Below are 19,328 nucleotides of genomic sequence, written 5' to 3'. Positions count from 1 at the left end.
ACATGACACTTGTAAATAAATACGTGCAACTGGGACGTGTTTATTTATATCTGCTTCATCTTCATTTATGTTTACTGTGATTGGTTAGATAACTGAACACTAATCTTTGAATGGCTGAAATATGCTGCATGTGCCAAAAACTTTATTATTGTTGCTAATATTTTCAAAATAATAATGTCATAAGTAATATTTACGTATTCTGTAGTGTTCACAGGTACATAGAGTAGTGTTTAATATAAAATCATGCCCAAGTTATGCAGAGTAAGTGTACTCCAAGTTGAGCTGAAAATTATATAAATATTGTCATTTCATTTATCTGAAACTACATGGACAGTTTATTGCCTATAAACTAATCAATGTGTATGTAAATCCAATTCAGATAAATTACATATTACCTATATACTTTGAATCTTAACTGGACAGTGTGTGGGCTTGATTTAAGCTAGGATGTCCTAGCCCAGCCAAGTGAAATGATATACTTCCATTACTGTTCTCGAATAGGATAATGGTAGGTATACATTAAATAGTAATGGATGTACATAGTCGGTCCTTATTTTAGCTATGGGTACATAATATTGTATATAACAAAAGTGTACAATAATCTCGAGGACACATTCTGGGCACATAAAATGTACAATATATTTAGTCTAGGATGACCAAACAAAACCTCTTTCCTAAGTAACACAGTTATTTCCTCAGGCTGCTGGGTTATGAGTTAGGTTATTTATGTGAAGTTATCTTACCAGCCAGTTTAGTTCTGTTATCATTCCAGGCGGCCTTGATCTCGTCTGCACGTTTGAACCTCTTCAGTGACCTCAGCCTCGTGTATTCTGACTTGACTCTCTTCTTCCATTCTGTGGAGACCTTCCCACGGACGCCCATCATCATGCCCACCTGCCCAGCCTCACTCAACACACACACACGCTCACTCACTGACCACACGCAAAAAAAAAATCAGGTTTTAAAAATGACCAAAACAAGAGATCAGGTGAGCAAAACAGCACAACTTGATGGGCTATGTTTATATTTTAATATTTGCATTTAATTCATAATAAGGTTGTCCCTCAGTACCAGCATGTATCAAACTCCATATCTAACAGTGTGTGGTCAACCACACGATGAGAATACGAGGAATATTGGTCAGAATTTCTACAACAAGGAAGGACTCACCGACATCAGCTTCCCCGCGTCCGTCCGTCTGTCTGTACCACTGCAGCGTCATCGTACCTCTCATAATGTTCTTGTACAGTTACTTGTCGTACCTCTCATAATGTTCTTGTACAGTCACTTGTCCTACATCATAATGTTCTTGTACAGTTACTTGTCCTACATCATAATGTTCTTGTACAGTTACTTGTCCTACATCATAATGTTCTTGTACAGTTACTTGTCCTACATCATAATGTTCTTGTACAGTTACTTGTCCTACATCATAATGTTCTTGTACAGTTACTTGTCCTACATCATAATGTTCTTGTACAGTTACTTGTCCTACATCATAATGTTCTTGTACAGTTACTTGTCCTACATCATAATGTTCTTGTACAGTTACTTGTCCTACATCATAATGTTCTTGTACAGTTACTTGTCCTACATCATAATGTTCTTGTACAGTTACTTGTCCTACATCATAATGTTCTTGTACAGTTACTTGTCCTACATCATAATGTTCCTGTACAGTTAATTGTCCTACAGGGAAGTGTTTTTGGGTATGCCCAAATGAGGAAAATCTGTGGACTAAAATCACAAGGGTATTAAAAGAGGATAACATCAAAGCTGCTTTCATAGACAACCTGGAAGCTTTCTACAACAGATGGGAACATAAAAAGTCTGGGCTGAATGGTACTGCCCTTGATACTGGCCATGTAGTCAGAAACTGTAAGGCTGGAGGTGATGTCCTGGTAGTCAGTAAATGTGGGGCTGATAGTGCTGTCCTGGGAGACAGTAATGGTGAAGCTGGAGGTGCTGTCCTGGGAGACAGTAATGGTGAAGCTGGAGGTGCTGTCCTGGGAGACAGTAATGGTGAAGCTGGAGGTGCTGTCCTGGGAGACAGTAATGGTGAAGCTGGAGGTGCTGTCCTGGGAGACAGTAATGGTGAAGCTGGAGGTGCTGTCCTGGGAGACAGTAATGGTGAAGCTGGAGGTGCTGTCCTGGGAGACAGTAATGGTGAAGCTGGAGGTGCTGTCCTGGGAGACAGTAATGGTGAAGCTGGAGATTTTGTCCAGGTAGTCGGGAATTATACGCAGGAAGGAATACATATAAATGACCTCATAGGGGACAGGAGCCGTAGTGGGGAAACAAGTGTAGTCAAAGATAAGATAAAACCAATATTGCAAACTAGAAATACCACAGGAAATAGCAAACAAGAGGACTCCACTAGCTATAGTGAGGATATATTACCAAAAACAACTGGTGGGAGCTCCATTGTTGGTGCTAGGGAGGATAGGAATAAGACAGGGAAACATGCACCAACAGGGAATACAGTCACAGAAACCCAAGGCAAACGGAAACCAAGCCTGTGCACATACTATGCACTTGGTATCTGCAGACATGGGAAATCTGGAAAAACAGACGGGACGTGCAACTATGACACTGAGCTTGACTCTATCATCATTACTGATTCTATGTCATCATTGAAGACTCTTGACTCATATAATGACTCCAACAACATGCTCATTGGAGAAGCCAGGTATAGATACTCAAAAATTAGGGACAAAGGAATTAATGTACGATTGCTATGCATCCCATCACACATTGGATTACTCCTTCATGATAAAGTTGATATGTTAGTCAAGAAGAGTACCCAGAAGGAGAATGTAGAATATAACTTTGGTATAACTGTGTCTAGCATTAGGAATAATATTAGGAGAGAAGTAAATAATGAAAATGATTGTTATAGGAATGCAGTTAGAAGCCTGAGTAGATCTATAACCCACTATAACATGAACGTAGATAAGTATGTTTATGGAGCAACTTGCAATGTGAACAGACTGACTGATGTTGTAGTGGCCAGGCTTAGGCTTGGTTACAAGTACTTCTGGCAGTTTGGGAGACACACAGATGATGATCAAACTAAATGTAAATTATGTGATCAGGTATATGGTCACTCTCTTGAACACTATGTGCTTAATTGTCCACTTATTGAAGAATGCAGAGACAGACAGTATAATAACCTATGTGACATGTCAAGATATCTTATTAATGAAAATAAGATACCAGATATACTAAGCAAATTTCCTAAATTTGCTTGTAACAGATAAGTGAACTATAGATATGTAGATATAAATCCATATGTATTCCTGTTAACCCTTTGGGGTCTAGTTCCTAGGCCCTTTGTGTATCCACATGCTCTTGCGCTACCGTCCACAGGATGGATATGGGGTGCACAATAAACTAGCCACTTCGGTGGCAAAATCTAAATCTAAATCGTCTCCCACCGAGGCAGGGCGACCCAAAAAAGAAAGAAAATACCTGAAAAGAAAATACTTTCATCATCATACAACACCTTCACCTCACTCACACATAATCACTGTTTTTGCAGAGGTACTCAGAACACAACAGTTTAGAAGCATATACGTATAAAGATACACAACTTATCCCTCCAAACTGCCAATATCCCGAACCCCTCCTTTAGAGTGCAGGCAATGTACTTCCCATTTCCAGGACTCAAGTCCGGTTATATAAAAATAACCGGTTTCACTGAATCCCTTCACTAAATATTACCCTGCTCGCAATCCAAAAGATTGTCAGGTCCCATATACCATTCGTCTCCATTCACTCCTATCAAACATGCTCATGCACGCCTGCTGGAAGTCCAAGCCCCTCGCCCACAAAACCTCCCTTACCCCTTCCTTCCAACCTTTTCGAGGACGACCCCTACCCTGCCTTCCTTCTCTACAGATTTATAAGCTCTCCATGTCATTCTACTTTGATCCATTCCCTCTAAATGACCAAACCACTTCAACAACCCCTCTTCAGCCCTCTGACTAATACTTTTATTAACTCCACATCTCCTAATTTCCACACTCCGAATTTTCTGCATAATATTTACACCACACATTGCCCTTAGACAAGACATCTCCACTGCCTCCAACTGCCTCCTTACTGCAGCATTTACAACCCAAGCTTCACACCCATATAAGAGTGTTGGTACTACTATACTTTCATATATTCCCTTCTCTGCCTCCATAGATAACATTGTCTCCACATATACCTCAATGCACCACTCACCGTTTTTCCTTCATCACCGGTGGCCTGGTGGCTAAAGTTCCCGCTTCACACACGGAGGGCCCGGGTTCGATTCCCGGTGGGTGGAAACATTTCGACACGTTTCCTTACACCTGTTGTCCTGTTCACCTAGCAGCAAATAGGTACCTGGGTGTTAGTCGACTGGTGTGGGTCGCATCCTGGGGGACAAGATTAAGGACCCCAATGGAAATAAGTTAGACAGTCCTCGATGACGCACTGACTTTCTTGGGTTATCCTGGGTGGCTAACCCTCCGGGGTTAAAAATCCGAACGAAATCTTATCTTATCTTATCTTATCAATTCTATGATTAGCCTCATCCTTCATAAATCCATCTGCCGACACGTCAACTCCCAAGTATCTGAAAACATTCACTTCTTCCATACTCCTCCTCCCCAATTTGATATACAGTTTTTCTTTATCTAAATCATTTGATACCCTCATCACCTTACTCTTTTCTATGTTCACTTTCAACTTTCTATCTTTACACACACTCCCAAACTCATCCACTAACCTTTGCAATTTTTCTTTAGAATCTCCCATAAGCACAGTATCATCAGCAAAAAGCAACTGTGTCAATTCCCATTTTGTATTTAATTCCCCATAATTTAATCCCACCCCTCTCCTGAACACCCTAGCATTTACTTCTTTTACAACCCCATCTGTAAATATATTAAACAACCATGGTGACATTACACATCTCTGTCTAAGACCTACTTTTACTGGGAAGTAGTCTCCCTCTCTTCTACACACCCTAACCTGAGCCTCACTATCCTCATAAAAACTCTTCACAGCATTTAGTAACTTACCACCTATTCCATATACTGGCAACATCTGCCACATTGCTCCCCTATCCACTCTATCATATGCCTTTTCTAAATCCATAAATGCAATAAAAACTTCCCTACCTTTATCTAAATACTGTTCACATATATGCTTCAATGTAAACACTTGATCTACACATCCCCTACCCACATCATTAGCTGCCTGACTGCGGTGGAGTGCGGTTGTGCACGGCACCCCTCTGCTGTTTGTCAGGAGAGCTCTCATAGCAACAATATGGCGCTGAGTATCCGACGTAGGGTGAACACTGTCGGCGTTGAGCTGCTTCGTGGGGCGATTTCCCCCTCTACGGCGCAGGTGTTACTTCCGGCAATCATCAGGGAAACGTACGGAGTGCAGGATGATGAGGTTTATGGTGTGGCCCTGAATGGGGCCTATCGTCTATTCGTCAAGTTAAATTCGACGGCTGTGTACGAGTCGTTAGTGACGAAATTTGAGCATGTGAGTATTGATGTAACTCCAGCTGTCAAAGTGCGACTCATAGACGTCTCTCGCCACTATACGTGGGTGAAGTTGCGAAATGTCCCCTTCGAGGCTGACGAGGAGGACTTACGGAAGGTGTTTGCAGCTTATGGTACCGTGCATCTGGCAACCCAAGGCAAGTGGGCGGCAGGTGCGTACATGGGACGTCCGGAGGGTACATTCTCCCTCAAAATGACACTGAGGCACCCGATCCCGTCATACGTCGTGATGCCGGAGTTTAGGACCCAAATTCTAGTGGCGTATGCTGGGCAGCGACGGACATGCAGGTTGTGTGGGGAGTATGATCATATGGCGGCGACGTGTGGGAGGCAGTGGAGGGCGCCGGCGCAAACAGGTGGAGCACCAGTTACAGGTGTGGATGTCGTTGAGGAGAATTCCAAAGGAAACCGAGGAGATGGCCGTCTGTGGAGTGAAATTGTAGAAGAGTCTCTTGTGGTGCATGATGGGCGAGGCACGAGTTGTGTGGAGCCAAAAATGGCCACTTTGCCGGTGACGGGGGAGGAAGTGCTAATTCAGCAGGAGGTGCAAGAGCTGGAGGAGGAGCTCGACGAGGTATTGAAAACTTTACCTTCTTCGGGCGAGGATAATGGCTTGGTCCGTGAAATGGTGCCTGAGTTGAAAGGAGAGTGTGGCGGGACAGGCACGAGAAGGAAGGAGGACAACTGCAGGCACAGAGAGGAGTCACCGAGCTCTGTGCGACAGGTCACAGTAGAGGTTGATGTTCACTGTGAGGAATCTTCGGAAGACAGTATGGCGGTAGAGAGTGTCACGAGGAAGAGGGCGGCTGCGTCAGACTCAGATGATGTCCTGACGCCCGCGCAGAGGTCTGGGAGGAAGGATGTATATTCTCGTGACAGCCAGGATAAGAGGCATCGAAAAGGGGGGGGGGGTGGATGGTGACAAACCACATGTTGACCCTGGGGCAAGAGGCCCTGGGAAGGGTGAGAGGAGAAAGGGTTGGAAGCTTTAGAAAGGCCTTAAGTGCATGACTGTGAATGTGAATGGACTGTGTACTGGTGTGAAGAGGGAATGCTTTCGTATGCTCTTACGTCGATACAGAGTGGACGTAGTCTTTCTACAGGAGCATAATTTCAGGGAGGGTAGAGTGCTCGAGGTGGAAGGGTATAAGGTGTTGACTCTGCCATCGGCACGTTTGAAAGGTGGTGTGGGTTTATTGATAAAGGAGGCGAGCCCGTTTGTGTTGCAAAGACGTGAAGGGGGTGGGGGGGGAGGGTGTTGCGTGTGGATGGGTGGTGGATGGGGCAGAGGGTAACCTTTGTAAGTGTGTATGCACCAGCTGAAAATGATATGAAAGTAAAGAGGGATTTTGTGTGTGATGATCTAGTTTTTGCTTTCCGTGGTTTACCTGAAGTGGCCATCGTAGGTGGGGACTGGAATTGTGTGATCAGGAGAGCGGATGTGGAACCACGAGGGGCGGGGCATATGTTGACAGCATTACGCAATCTTTTGGTGGACGTTCAGTTGAGGGATGTGGTAGGTGGGGGAGCGTGGGAGGTGGAGCATACTTTCGTGAGGCGAGGTTACGCAGCTAGGTTAGACAGGTTGTATATATCTCATAAGGTATTGTCAAAGTCTGTCCGTACTATTGAACTAGCTTTTTCAGATCATAGGGCGGTTGTCGCAGAAGTAGAGTGGGATTCTCTAGCTAGTATCTCTAGGGGATATTGGAAATTAAATACGAGTCTGTTGGAAGATGAGGAGGGGTTGGGGGGTTTTACGGAGCTGTGGGAGAGATTAACTGAGGAGGTACAAGGTGTGGAGGACGTGGTGACGTGGTGGGATGGTGTGGCTAAGGACCGGATTCGGCATTATTATGTGAGGGAGGGGAAAAGGATTAATTCTTTAAAATTTGGGTTGATTAATTATTTGGAGGACAGGTTACGGGGTTGTTATGTAAAAGGGACAGTAGAGGGTGTCTATCCGATGGACAACATTATGATACTTAAAGAGCGGTTGCGGGAAATTCAGGACGAGCGGTTCCAAGCGGTGAGAGTAATGGCGGGGGTGGAGGAGGTGTTATGGGGAGATAGGCCGTCCTCGTGTGTGTTGCGCAGACAAAAACAACGTCAGCAGGCAACAGCTATTCCATGTTTGGAGGTTCTTGAGTCGGTGGGAGGGTATAGGGCGGGTCAGGTTATCCACACTACGGATGGGATGGGGTTGTTTGCGGATAAGTGGTACGAAAAGTATTGGCGGGAGGAAGGGGTAGGATTAGGGGATTTAGAGAGGGTGTGTGGAAGTGTGCCATGTAGGTTAGGACACAGTGATAGGGAAGCTTTGGGGGGGGACATAACTGAGGGGGAAATATGGAGAGCTTTGAGTGCCATGCGAAAGGGCAAAGCACCGGGAATCGATGGACTGCCGGCGGAGTTTTATCAACAGCATTGGGAGTTAATAAAAGGTTTTTTGGTGAGGTTACTAAACTTGATGAAGGTAAGGGGAAGGTTGGGTGAAAGACAGGCAACAGCTGTAGTTGTTTTGGTACCGAAGGGTAAGGAACAGCGTTCGCTCAGGGACTATAGAACAATATCGTTGTTATGCGCGGATTATAAGTTATTTGCGAAAATTTTAGGAAATAGGATCAAGTGTGTTGTAGGGAGGGTTGTATCGGAAACCCAGTTTGGGTTGCCAGGTAGGTCTATGGGGGTGGGACATGGTCTTTTAAGGGATTTCGTGGAAGAAAAAGGGGGGGGAAGGGGGGGGTTTGGTTGCACTAGACTGGCAAGGAGCTTATGATAGGGTGGAGCGAGAGGCGTTGAGAGCTATCCTTAGGAAACAGGGCTATGGGGAAGAAATAGTGGGATGGGTAGAGGCGTTATATAGAGGGGCAATGGTGAGAGTACAGATTAATGGAAGATTAGGGGGGAGGATTGTAATGGGCAGAGGTCTTAGACAGGGGTGTCCTATGTCACAGCTTTTATTTGCATGCATACAGGACCCCTTTTATAGAATGGTGGAGCGCCATATGGGCGTTAGTGGAGGGGTTGGGGGGGTACTGGGGGCGTTTGGCCTGTTCTCATAGGGTATGTAGATGATACCACTGTATTGGTTAGAGAGGGGATGTCCATAAACGCCTTAGATGGAGTGGTCGACACGTTTGCATGTGCAACTGGTATGAGGGTAAATTCGGAGAAGTCCATGGTTATGGGGTTAGGAACTTGGGGGGAGAGGGTCGAGTGGGGTAGTGCAGTCGTAAAGAAGCGGGTGATGTCATTAAAAATTTGTGGTCTAATCTATGCAGATGATCTTGAGGTTGCACGTGTTAATAATTCGGTCAGGTTGGTAGAAAGGATACTGGGTCGATTGGGAGCATTGCGGCCTTATCATTTGACCCTTGTGCAGCGTGCCATTGTAATTAACGTTTTATTGTATAGCAAGGTTTGGCATGTGGCTGCCGTGTTCCCTTTAACGGGGACGGCAATTGCAACTATACTTAGAGGGGTTTTTAAATTTTTGTGGGGTTCAGGTTGTGATTGGCTTAGAAGGGATGTAGTAATGTTACCTGTGCGTCAGGGGGGGTTGGGTTTAATGAACTTAAAGAGGAGGGTCAAATGTATCTTCATTAAAAGGGAGGTGATGAGGGAGGGTGTGAGTGGGGGGGGGGGGTTGGTTAAGGTACACAATAAATTGAAACGCATGTTTTCTGGGACGGAGTTGAGGGAGTGTGAAACTATTTTGAGGGCAGTGGTGATGGTTAGGGATCTGGGTAAGGTAAAAATAAGTAGGCTGTGTAGGATGTCGGCGGAAAGGGTTGTGGCTCCGGTGGAGGGGATTTTCCCCATGTATGACTGGGGATGTATATGGAGAAGGTTTGGTAGGTTAAGGTTACAACCCCGTGGACGTGAGGTGATGTATCGGTTTTTGCATGGGATTTTACCATCGGGAGTGGTCTTACGAGCTAGACGGGTGGTTGAGGGGGGGGGGGGTATGTGGAATATGTGGCGGGGAGGATTCTGCATTCCATGTAGTGTATTTTTGTGAGGGGTTGGGGAGCGTCAGGGGTTGGTTGAGCAGGGTGTTGCATAAGATAAGTGGTCAATACTTCTCTGTTCTGCGGGCATTGAGTCTTGATGTGGGGGGTATGGATGAAAGTATTATTAGGGCTGTGGGGTACATTATGGTAGATTATGTCTACATTATGTGGGGAATGAGGGGGAAAGGGGTAAGTGAGGTGAAGAGGAGGGTATTGGCTGTTACGTTTTATAAAACGTTGTGCCGTAATAGAGAACTTTATGGGAGGAGGTGGGAGCGGGATTTCTCTGAGGGATATAGAGACCTTACATTAGAGGTTTTATTAAATTTGTAAATTAGGTGGGTGGGGCAGGGTAGGGATGGTACAATGTGTTATGTTGATGGGCTGTCAGGGGTGGAAACGGGGTCGCCTCCTGGTATGTAGCGGGTGAATGTGTATGAACTTGGGCGTATGATGTGTATTCATGGTTTGTGACGAGTATACTCAATATATGTGTTTGATTTTGCAGTGGGACATTGTTCTATGTATGTTATTCATATGCATGTTTTAGATGCTTGTAGAGGTGTCAGTGTGTTGGATCCTTGTTTATTAATATATTCTGTGTTTGATGAACATATTGTTTTTACCTTATTCTCAATACATTACGTTAATTGTATTTAACGTATAAGGTGTCCTACTTTATAATTTACAAAGTGACAATATATGCATATTATGGTGTGTTTTGTTAATCATATAACAATGCAATTGGAATTAGTCGTTTATTGGTTATCATAGGTGTAGGGGTTTTCATGTATGGGTGAGGAGGGATATTTGTGTTATCTCAAGTTCATGTTTGTGTGGTTGTTAATGATTTATTCTGTGTAAGACCTGTTTTTGTCTTTATCTATCTCTTGTATTGTATTGTTCTAAATAAGATATAAAAAAAAAAAAAGTCCCTAGGTACCTTCCCCTCTTTCATACATTTATTAAACAAAAGTACCAACCACTCCAACACTATATCCCCCCCTGCTTTTACCATTTCTGTCATGATCCGATGATAACCACCTGGTGGTTCACAATTACACTCACTCACCCACTGACTATAAACACAGAAATACTAATCTTAATCTTATGTGTGTGTGTGGGTGTGTGTGTGGGTGTGTGGGTGTGTGTGTGTGTGTGTGTGTGTGTGTGTGTGTGTGTATGTGTGTGTGTGTGTGTGTGTGTGTGTGTGTGTGTGTGTGTGTGTGTGTGTGTGTGTGTGTGTGTGTGTGTGTGTGTGTGTGTGTGTGTGTGTGTGTGTGTGTGTGTGTGTGTGTGTGTGTGTGTGTGCGTGCTTGTGTGTATGCATATATTTGTATGCTCGTGTGCATATGTCTGTGGGTGCGCCTCGTACTCACCTAATTGTACTCACCTAATTGTGGTTGCAGGGGTCGAGACTCAGCTCCTGGCCCCGCCTCTTCACTGATCGCTACTGGATCCTCTCTCTCTCTGCTTCCTGAGATTTGTCATACCTCTTCTTAAAACTATGTATGGTTCCTGCCTCCACTACTTCACTTGCTAGGCTATTCCACTTGCTGACAACTCTATGACTGAAGAAATACTTCCTAACGTCCCTGTGACTCGTCTGAGTCTTCAGCTTCCAGTTGTGACCCCTTGTCCCTGTGTCCCCTCTCTGGAACATCCTATCTCTGTCCACCTTGTCTATTCCCCGCAGTATCTTGTATGTCGTTATCATGTCTCCCCTGACCCTTCTGTCCTCCAGTGTCGTCAGTCCGATTTCCCTTAACCTTTCCTCGTACGACATTCCCTTGAGCTTTGGGACTAGCCTTGTTGCAAACCTTTGTACTTTCTCTAACTTCTTGACGTGCTTGACCAGGTGTGGGTTCCAGACTGGTGCTGCATACTCCAGTATGGGCCTAACATACACAGTGTACAGTGTCTTGAACGATTCCTTATTAAGGTATCGGAACGCTATTCTCAGGTTTGCCAGGCGCCCGTATGCTGCAGCGGTTATTTGGTTGATGTGTGCCTCCGGTGATGTGCTCGGTGTTATGGTCACCCCAAGGTCTTTCTCCCTGAGTGAGGTCTGTAGTCTTTGTCCACCTAGCCTATACTCTGTCTGCGGTCTTCTTTGCCCCTCCCCAATCTTCATGACTTTGCATTTGGCTGGATTGAATTCGAGAAGCCAGTTACTGGACCACATGTCCAGCCTCTCCAGGTCTCTTTGCAGTCCTGCCTCATCCTCGTCCGATTTAATTCTTCTCATCAACTTCACGTCATCTGCGAACAGGGACACTTCAGAGTCTATTCCTTCCATCATGTCGTTCACATATATCAAAAATAGCACTGGTCCTAGAACTGACCCCTGTGGGACCCCGCTCGTAACAGGCGCCCACTGTGATACCTCTTCACGTACCATGACTCGTTGCTGCCTCCCTGTCAGGTATTCCCTTATCCATTGCAGTTTAGTTTAATATGTTTATTATGCACCCCATACCCATCCTGTGGGCGGTAGTCAAAAGATTACAGAGGTACATAATTGGTCCAGGGACTGGACTCCAAAGTTTGTAAATTGTGAGTTCATTACCTTTGTAAATTGTGAGTTCATTATCCATTGCAGTGCCCTTCCTTTTACATGTGCCTGATCCTCCAGCTTCTGCACTAATCTCTTGTGGGGAACTGTGTCAAAGGCCTTCCTGCAGTCTAGGAAAACGTAATCTACCCAACCCTCTCTCTCGTGTCTTACTTCTGTTACCTTGTCATAAAACTCCAGGAGGTTTGTGATACAGGATTTGCCTTCCATGAACCCATGCTGGTTTTCATTTATAATCTTGTTCCTTTCCAGGTGTTCAACCACTCTCCTCCTGATAATCTTCTCCATGACTTTGCACACAATACATGTCAGAGACACAGGTCTGTAGTTTAGTGCCTCGTTTCTGTTTCCTTTCTTAAATATGGGGACTACATTAGCTGTCTTCCATTTCTCAGGTAGTTGCCCAGTTTCAAGGGATGTGTTGAAGATTGTGGTTAGAGGCACACACAGCATCTCTGCTCCTTCTCTAAGGACCCATGGGGAGATGTTGTCCGGTCCCATCGCCTTTGAGGTGTCAAGGTCACTTAAGAGCTTCTTCACCTCCTCCTCAGTTGTTCGTATGTCATCCAACACTTGTTGGTATATTCCCTCTTGATGTTCCCTTCTGTGCGCGCGCGCTAGTGTTTACCTGGAGAGTTTACCTGGAGCGAGTTCCGGGGTCAACGCCCCCGCGGCCCGGTCTGTGTCCGATGTTATCCTGACGCCAAATGACTTCGAACAGGCGATAAATGACATGCCCATGCACTCTGCCCCAGGGCCAGACTCATGGAACTCTGTGTTCATCAAGAACTGCAAGAAGCCCCTATCACGAGCCTTTTCCATCCTATGGAGAGGGAGCATGGACACGGGGGTCGTCCCACAGTTACTAAAAACAACAGACATAGCCCCACTCCACAAAGGGGGCAGTAAAGCAACAGCAAAGAACTACAGACCAATAGCACTAACATCCCATATCATAAAAATCTTTGAAAGGGTCCTAAGAAGCAAGATCACCACGCATCTAGAAACCCATCAGTTACACAACCCAGGGCAACATGGGTTTAGAACAGGTCGCTCCTGTCTGTCTCAACTATTGGACCACTACGACAAGGTCCTAAATGCACTAGAAGACAAAAAGAATGCAGATGTAATATATACAGACTTTGCAAAAGCCTTCGACAAGTGTGACCATGGCGTAATAGCGCACAAAATGCGTGCTAAAGGAATAACAGGAAAAGTCGGTCGATGGATCTATAATTTCCTCACTAACAGAACACAGAGAGTAGTCGTCAACAGAGTAAAGTCCGAGGCAGCTACGGTGAAAAGCTCTGTTCCACAAGGCACAGTACTCGCTCCCATCTTGTTCCTCATCCTTATATCCGACATAGACAAGGATGTCAGCCACAGCACCGTGTCTTCCTTTGCAGATGACACCCGAATCTGCATGACAGTGTCGTCCATTGCAGACACTGCAAAGCTCCAGGCAGACATCAACCAAATCTTTCAGTGGGCTGCAGAAAACAATATGAAGTTCAACGATGAGAAATTTCAATTACTCAGATATGGTAAACATGAGGAAATTAAATCTTCATCAGAGTACAAAACAAATTCTGGCCACAAAATAGAGCGAAACACCAACGTCAAAGACCTGGGAGTGATCATGTCGGAGGATCTCACCTTCAAGGACCATAACATTGTATCAATCGCATCTGCTAGAAAAATGACAGGATGGATAATGAGAACCTTCAAAACTAGGGAGGCCAAGCCCATGATGACACTCTTCAGGTCACTTGTTCTATCTAGGCTGGAATATTGCTGCACACTAACAGCACCTTTCAAGGCAGGTGAAATTGCCGACCTAGAAAATGTACAGAGAACTTTCACGGCGCGCATAACGGAGATAAAACACCTCAATTATTGGGAGCGCTTGAGGTTCCTAAACCTGTATTCCCTGGAACGCAGGAGGGAGAGATACATGATTATATACACCTGGAAAATCCTAGAGGGACTAGTACCGAACTTGCACACGAAAATCACTCATTACGAAAGCAAAAGACTTGGCAGACGATGCACCATCCCCCCAATGAAAAGCAGGGGTGTCACTAGCACGTTAAGAGACCATACAATAAGTGTCAGGGTCCCGAGACTGTTCAACTGCCTCCCAGCACACATAAGGGGGATTACCAACAGACCCCTGGCAGTCTTCAAGCTGGCACTGGACAAGCACCTAAAGTCAGTTCCGGATCAGCCGGGCTGTGGCTCGTATGTTGGTTTGCGTGCAGCCAGCAGCAACAGCCTGGTTGATCAGGCTCTGATCCACCAGGAGGCCTGGTCTCAGACCGGGCCGCGGGGGCGTTGACCCCCGGAACTCTCTCCAGGTAAACTCCAGGCCTCCTGGTGGATCAGAGCCTGATCAACCAGGCTGTTGCTGCTGACTGCACGCAAACCAACATACGAGCCACAGCCCGGCTGATCCGGAACTGACTTTAGGTGCTTGTCCAGTGCCAGTTTGAAGACTGCCAGGGGTCTGTTGGTAATCCCCCTTATGTGTGCTGGGAGGCAGTTGAACAGTCTCGGGCCCCTGACACTTATTGTATGGTCTCTTAACGTGCTAGTGACACCCCTGCTTTTCATTGGGGGGATGGTGCATCGTCTGCCAAGTCTTTTGCTTTCGTAGTGAGTGATTTTCCTGTGCAAGTTCGGTACTAGTCCCTCTAGGATTTTCCAGGTGTATATAATCATGTATCTCTCCCTCCTGCATTCCAGGGAATACAGGTTTAGGAACCTCAAGCGCTCCCAATAATTGAGGTGTTTTATCTCCGTTATGCGTGCCGTGAAAGTTCTCTGTACATTTTCTAGGTCGGCAATTTCACCTGCCTTGAAAGGTGCTGTCAGTGTGCAGCAATATTCCAGCCTAGATAGAACAAGTGACCTGAAGAGTGTCATCATGGGCTTGGCCTCCCTAGATTTGAAGGTTCTCATTATCCATCCTGTCATTTTTCTAGCAGATGCGATTGATACAATGTTATGGTCCTTGAAGGTGAGATCCTCCCACATGATCACCCCCAGGTCTTTGACGTTTGTGTTTCGCTCTATTTTGTGGCCAGAATTTGTTTTGTACTCTGATGAAGATTTAATTTCCTCATGTTTACCATATCTGAGTAATTGAAATTTCTCATCGTTGAACTTCATATTGTTTTCTGCAGCCCACTGAAAGATATGGTTGATGTCTGCCTGGAGCTTTGCAGTGTCTGCAATGGAAGACACTGTGTGGGTGTATGACCCACTTAATATTTGTATTTATAACTCATTACAGTTGTGACCAGGTGTGGACGTATCACTGGCTCATTAATTTGTAATTTGTTCATGACTGTAACCATGAGATAAACACCTCAATTACTGGGAGTGCTTGAAGTTCCTGAACCTGTATTCCCTGGAATGCAGGCGGGAGAGATACATGATTATATACACCTGGAAAATCCTAGGGGGACTAGTACCGAACTTGCACACGAAAATCACTCACAACGAAAGCAAAAGACTCGGCAGACGATGCAACATCCCCCCAATGAAAAGCAGGGGTGTCACTAGCACGTTAAGAGACCATACAATAAGTGTCAGGGGCCCGAGACTGTTCAACTGCCTCCCAGCATACATAAAGGGGATTACCAATAGACCCCTGGCAGTCTTCAAGCTGGCACTGGACAAGCACCTAAAGTCGGTACCTGACCAGCCGGGCTGTGGCTCGTACGTTGGTTTGCGTGCAGCCAGCAGTAACAGCCTGGTTGATCAGGCTCTGATCCACCAGGAGGCCTGGTCACAGACCGGGCCGCGGGGGCATTGACCCCCGGAACTCTCTCCAGGTAAACTCCAGGTATGTGTAGGAGTGAAGCTGATTCATTACCTCTGTAACTTGCCATGATTGTGACCAGATCTACCTGGAGTTCATTACCTTTGTAGCTAGTTCAGCTATCATAACTTTGGGGTCCAGTCCCTGGACCCATTATGTACCTTTGTAATCTTTTGACTACCGCCCACAGGATGGGTATGGGGTGCATAATAAAGATATTAAACTAACTTAATCTTAAAATAATGAATCCTAACTAGTCATAAGTTTGCCTATGATACTCCAATATAGACACTTTGTATTGTGCTAAAACAAAAGTATTCACATTGCTAAACTCACAAATTATAATGTAGTCACTTAGCCTTAATACCATAATGTGTAAGGATTTAATGTTAAGAATTAATCTAAGTCTGCCCGAAATGCCTAGCCATGCTAGGTGTCCTAGTGGCCCCCTCTGTAAACCCCACATTGTAACCCTTATATATAATAAACTTGATTTGATTTTATTTATTACTACCAGCTAGGCGAGAAATTTCTTCTTGAGCAGTTGCTCTAACAAGTGATTTAAGGAAGGGATTACTAGCAATGAGCTTCTTGGGAGGGACTTGCAGGTACGTGATATCAAATGAACACATCTTCCATGGAGGGGTGAAATGCTCTTGTTTCCTAGAGTGATACAGTTCATGCAGGTTATAAAACTTAGAGAGACCGTGAAAAACACGAAAGAACACGGCGGCTTCCTTGCGAATACAATAATAATCCACACTTGCACTACAAGTGAACACAATTCTCAATTCTTAGAATCCTTTTTAACTCCATGGTGTGGCAAGTAGTGACCATAAATCTTTGCTTGCTCCGGAGGTACTTCCCCTATAACTTTATTATTTAACTGTTCCTGGTGGCCCGGTGGCCTGGTGGCTAAAGCTCCCGCTTCACACACGGAGGGCCCGGGTTCGATTCCCGGCGGGTGGATACATTCGACATGTTTCCTTACACCTGTTGTCCTGTTCACCTAGCAGCAAATAGGTACCTGGGTGTTAGTCGACTGGTGTGGGTCGCATCCTGGGGGACAAGATTAAGGACCCCAATGGAAATAAGTTAGACAGTCCTCGATGACGCACTGACTTTCTTGGGTTATCCTGGGTGGCTAACCCTCCGGGGTTAAAAATCCGAACGAAATCTTATCTTATCTAATTATATCATTATATGCAGTCAACAATTCTGGTGTCTTGCTCAATTCGTGGAGCTGGGCCTTTAACTGTCCATATGCCATCCTATAATTAGTAGGCAATTCTGGATGATTCAGCTTCCATGGGAGTTGCACCCAGTATTGTCCCGATTCATATTTAACATTCTTCAGGTATTGTTCCTGAGTAAAGGAATCATCTGGACTTCCCACAGTTTATGCAGTGGCTCAACAGCGTCCTCTATTGAAGAATATTTACACTGGGGTGATATCTCATGAGTAAGACACATAGTGATTGTATTTAAGGCTTCCTTAGTCATCCATTATCACTACGAGGAAGCCTACCATAAATTACATGACCACCAGTTTTGAGGAGCGTGACACCACATATTTTTACCATACCTTTCACAAAGGCGGCATAGTAGTCACTGCGAATCAAAATATTTATTGGTCCCACAGTCATTACTTACCCAAGAAGGTACCAGTTTCACATTATTCTGAGAGTCTTTCTGTAGCGGCATTAAGCCCTACGGTAGAGATTTTCTCTGGTAGCCTATCCACGACTACTGCATTAATAAGGGTTTTCTCTCTGCCCAGACTGACATTTATATAAACCGCGTCATATAACTTTGCCATTTTCTCTGAGAGAGAGCCAGATAATTTTAAAGTGGTAGGATCCCCCATTTGTACTTTCATCTCATTAAGGCAATTACGTTTTATGAAAGTACGTTGTGATCCCTGATCTAGTAATGCTGTTGAAGTTTTAGATTTATGCCGTTTTTCATTAATTATCACATCCAACACAGGTAAGGTTACCTCAGCTAGGCCATCATTATTGACATTAGCTGCAATCTTTACGTTAGCTACTGTTGTGTCCGCATTATTATCACTATCATTACTATTGTCACCATTATTAAAATTAGATCCACCCTTACACATAACTATGTGGTGCCTTCCCTTGTTGCATTGACAACAATTGTTCAATTTGGTATGGCAATCCCTGACATTATGATTGCCTAGGCATCTCATATACATCTGTCAAGCTCTTCCAATCTTTCCACTTTAACATCCCATGAATTATAGACACTACAATTCTTAGAGAAAAAGAGTACCCTTGCACAAGAGACAATCTCTCTTTTCTTCGGCTGGACTCTTATTAGCTGGGCTACCCTTATTAGGGTACTTATTCTTCTTACTTTGATGTGAAGAGCCACTATTACTGGTTCCTGTCACTTGATGTGTGCCTGTAATCCTTTTTAGTAGATGAATTATGATTATTGACATTGGGATAATTTTTCCCTTTGTGAAACTTGACAGGTACAGTGACATCATGTCTCATACTCTTAAAAGTAGTGGGTTGGCTGGTCTGCAATTGAAAAATTAATTCTTGCAGGCCTATTCTTATTTCCTCCAAACCAAAATAACCCTTGTGGTACTTGTTGGAGTACCATTCCAAATGATGCTTTCTTTGCTTTAAAGTCCATGATCTGGCCAGCATGTGCTAGCAGTTAATTGGGCTAATTATAATGCACCACTCAATTAATTAAATTCGTGTACCCTATACCCACTTCCTTCAATCAGTCACTTAATTATTAAGTGATTAATTCAGTTAAGTAAGTTTCACAGATTACATCCTGTTCAGGACGGATCAACGGGCAGCTGTGGGGAATAAATCACCTGCAGGTACCTCAACATTACGTTCACCTGGAGTTTACCTGGAGAGAGTTCCGGGGGTCAACGCCCCCGCGGCCCGGTGTGTGACCAGGCCTCCTGGTGGATCAGAGCCTGATCAACCAGGCTGTTGCTGCTGGCTGCACGCAAACCAACGTACGAGCCACAGCCCGGCTGGTCAGGAACCGACTTTAGGTGTTTGTCCAGTGCCAGCTTGAAGACTGCCAGGAGTCTGTTGGTAATCCCCCTTATGTATGCTGGGAGGCAGTTGAACAGTCTCGGGCCCCTGACAAGAATTAATTTTTCAATTGCAGACCAGCCAACCCACTACTTCTAAGAGTATGAGACATGATGTCACTGTACCTGTCAAGTTTCACAAAGGGAAAAATTATCCCAATGTCAATAATCATAATTCATCTACTAAAAAGGATTACACAGGCACACATCAAGTGACAGGAACCAGTAATAGTGGCTCTTCACATCAAAGTAAGAAGAATAAGTACCCTAA

At 44.8% G+C, this 19,328-nt stretch overlaps 2 protein-coding genes across 4 annotated transcripts in view; one reads left to right on the top strand and one right to left on the bottom strand.

The window, feature by feature from the left end:
* Positions 1–1,218, bottom strand: part of E(z) (histone-lysine N-methyltransferase E(z)) — a 442,429-nt gene extending 441,211 nt beyond the window's left edge. For all 3 annotated transcript variants that reach the window (XM_070090649.1, XM_070090671.1, XM_070090660.1), the window contains exons 1-2: positions 1,171–1,218; positions 744–932 (exon numbers count right to left, since the gene is read on the bottom strand). In XM_070090649.1, coding sequence (XP_069946750.1) covers positions 744–888 — 145 coding nt within the window. In that variant the 5' untranslated portion in view covers positions 889–932; positions 1,171–1,218. The remainder of the gene's footprint in view (positions 1–743; positions 933–1,170) is intronic.
* LOC138853519 (tigger transposable element-derived protein 1-like) overlaps positions 1–19,328 on the top strand; it is a 176,560-nt gene that overhangs the window by 98,451 nt on the left and 58,781 nt on the right. The window lies entirely within an intron of this gene.

This window comes from Cherax quadricarinatus, chromosome 3 (genome assembly GCF_038502225.1).
Source record: "Cherax quadricarinatus isolate ZL_2023a chromosome 3, ASM3850222v1, whole genome shotgun sequence".
Classification (NCBI taxonomy): Eukaryota; Metazoa; Arthropoda; class Malacostraca; order Decapoda; family Parastacidae; genus Cherax; species Cherax quadricarinatus.
This window is presented reverse-complemented; position numbering and strand designations above follow the sequence as displayed.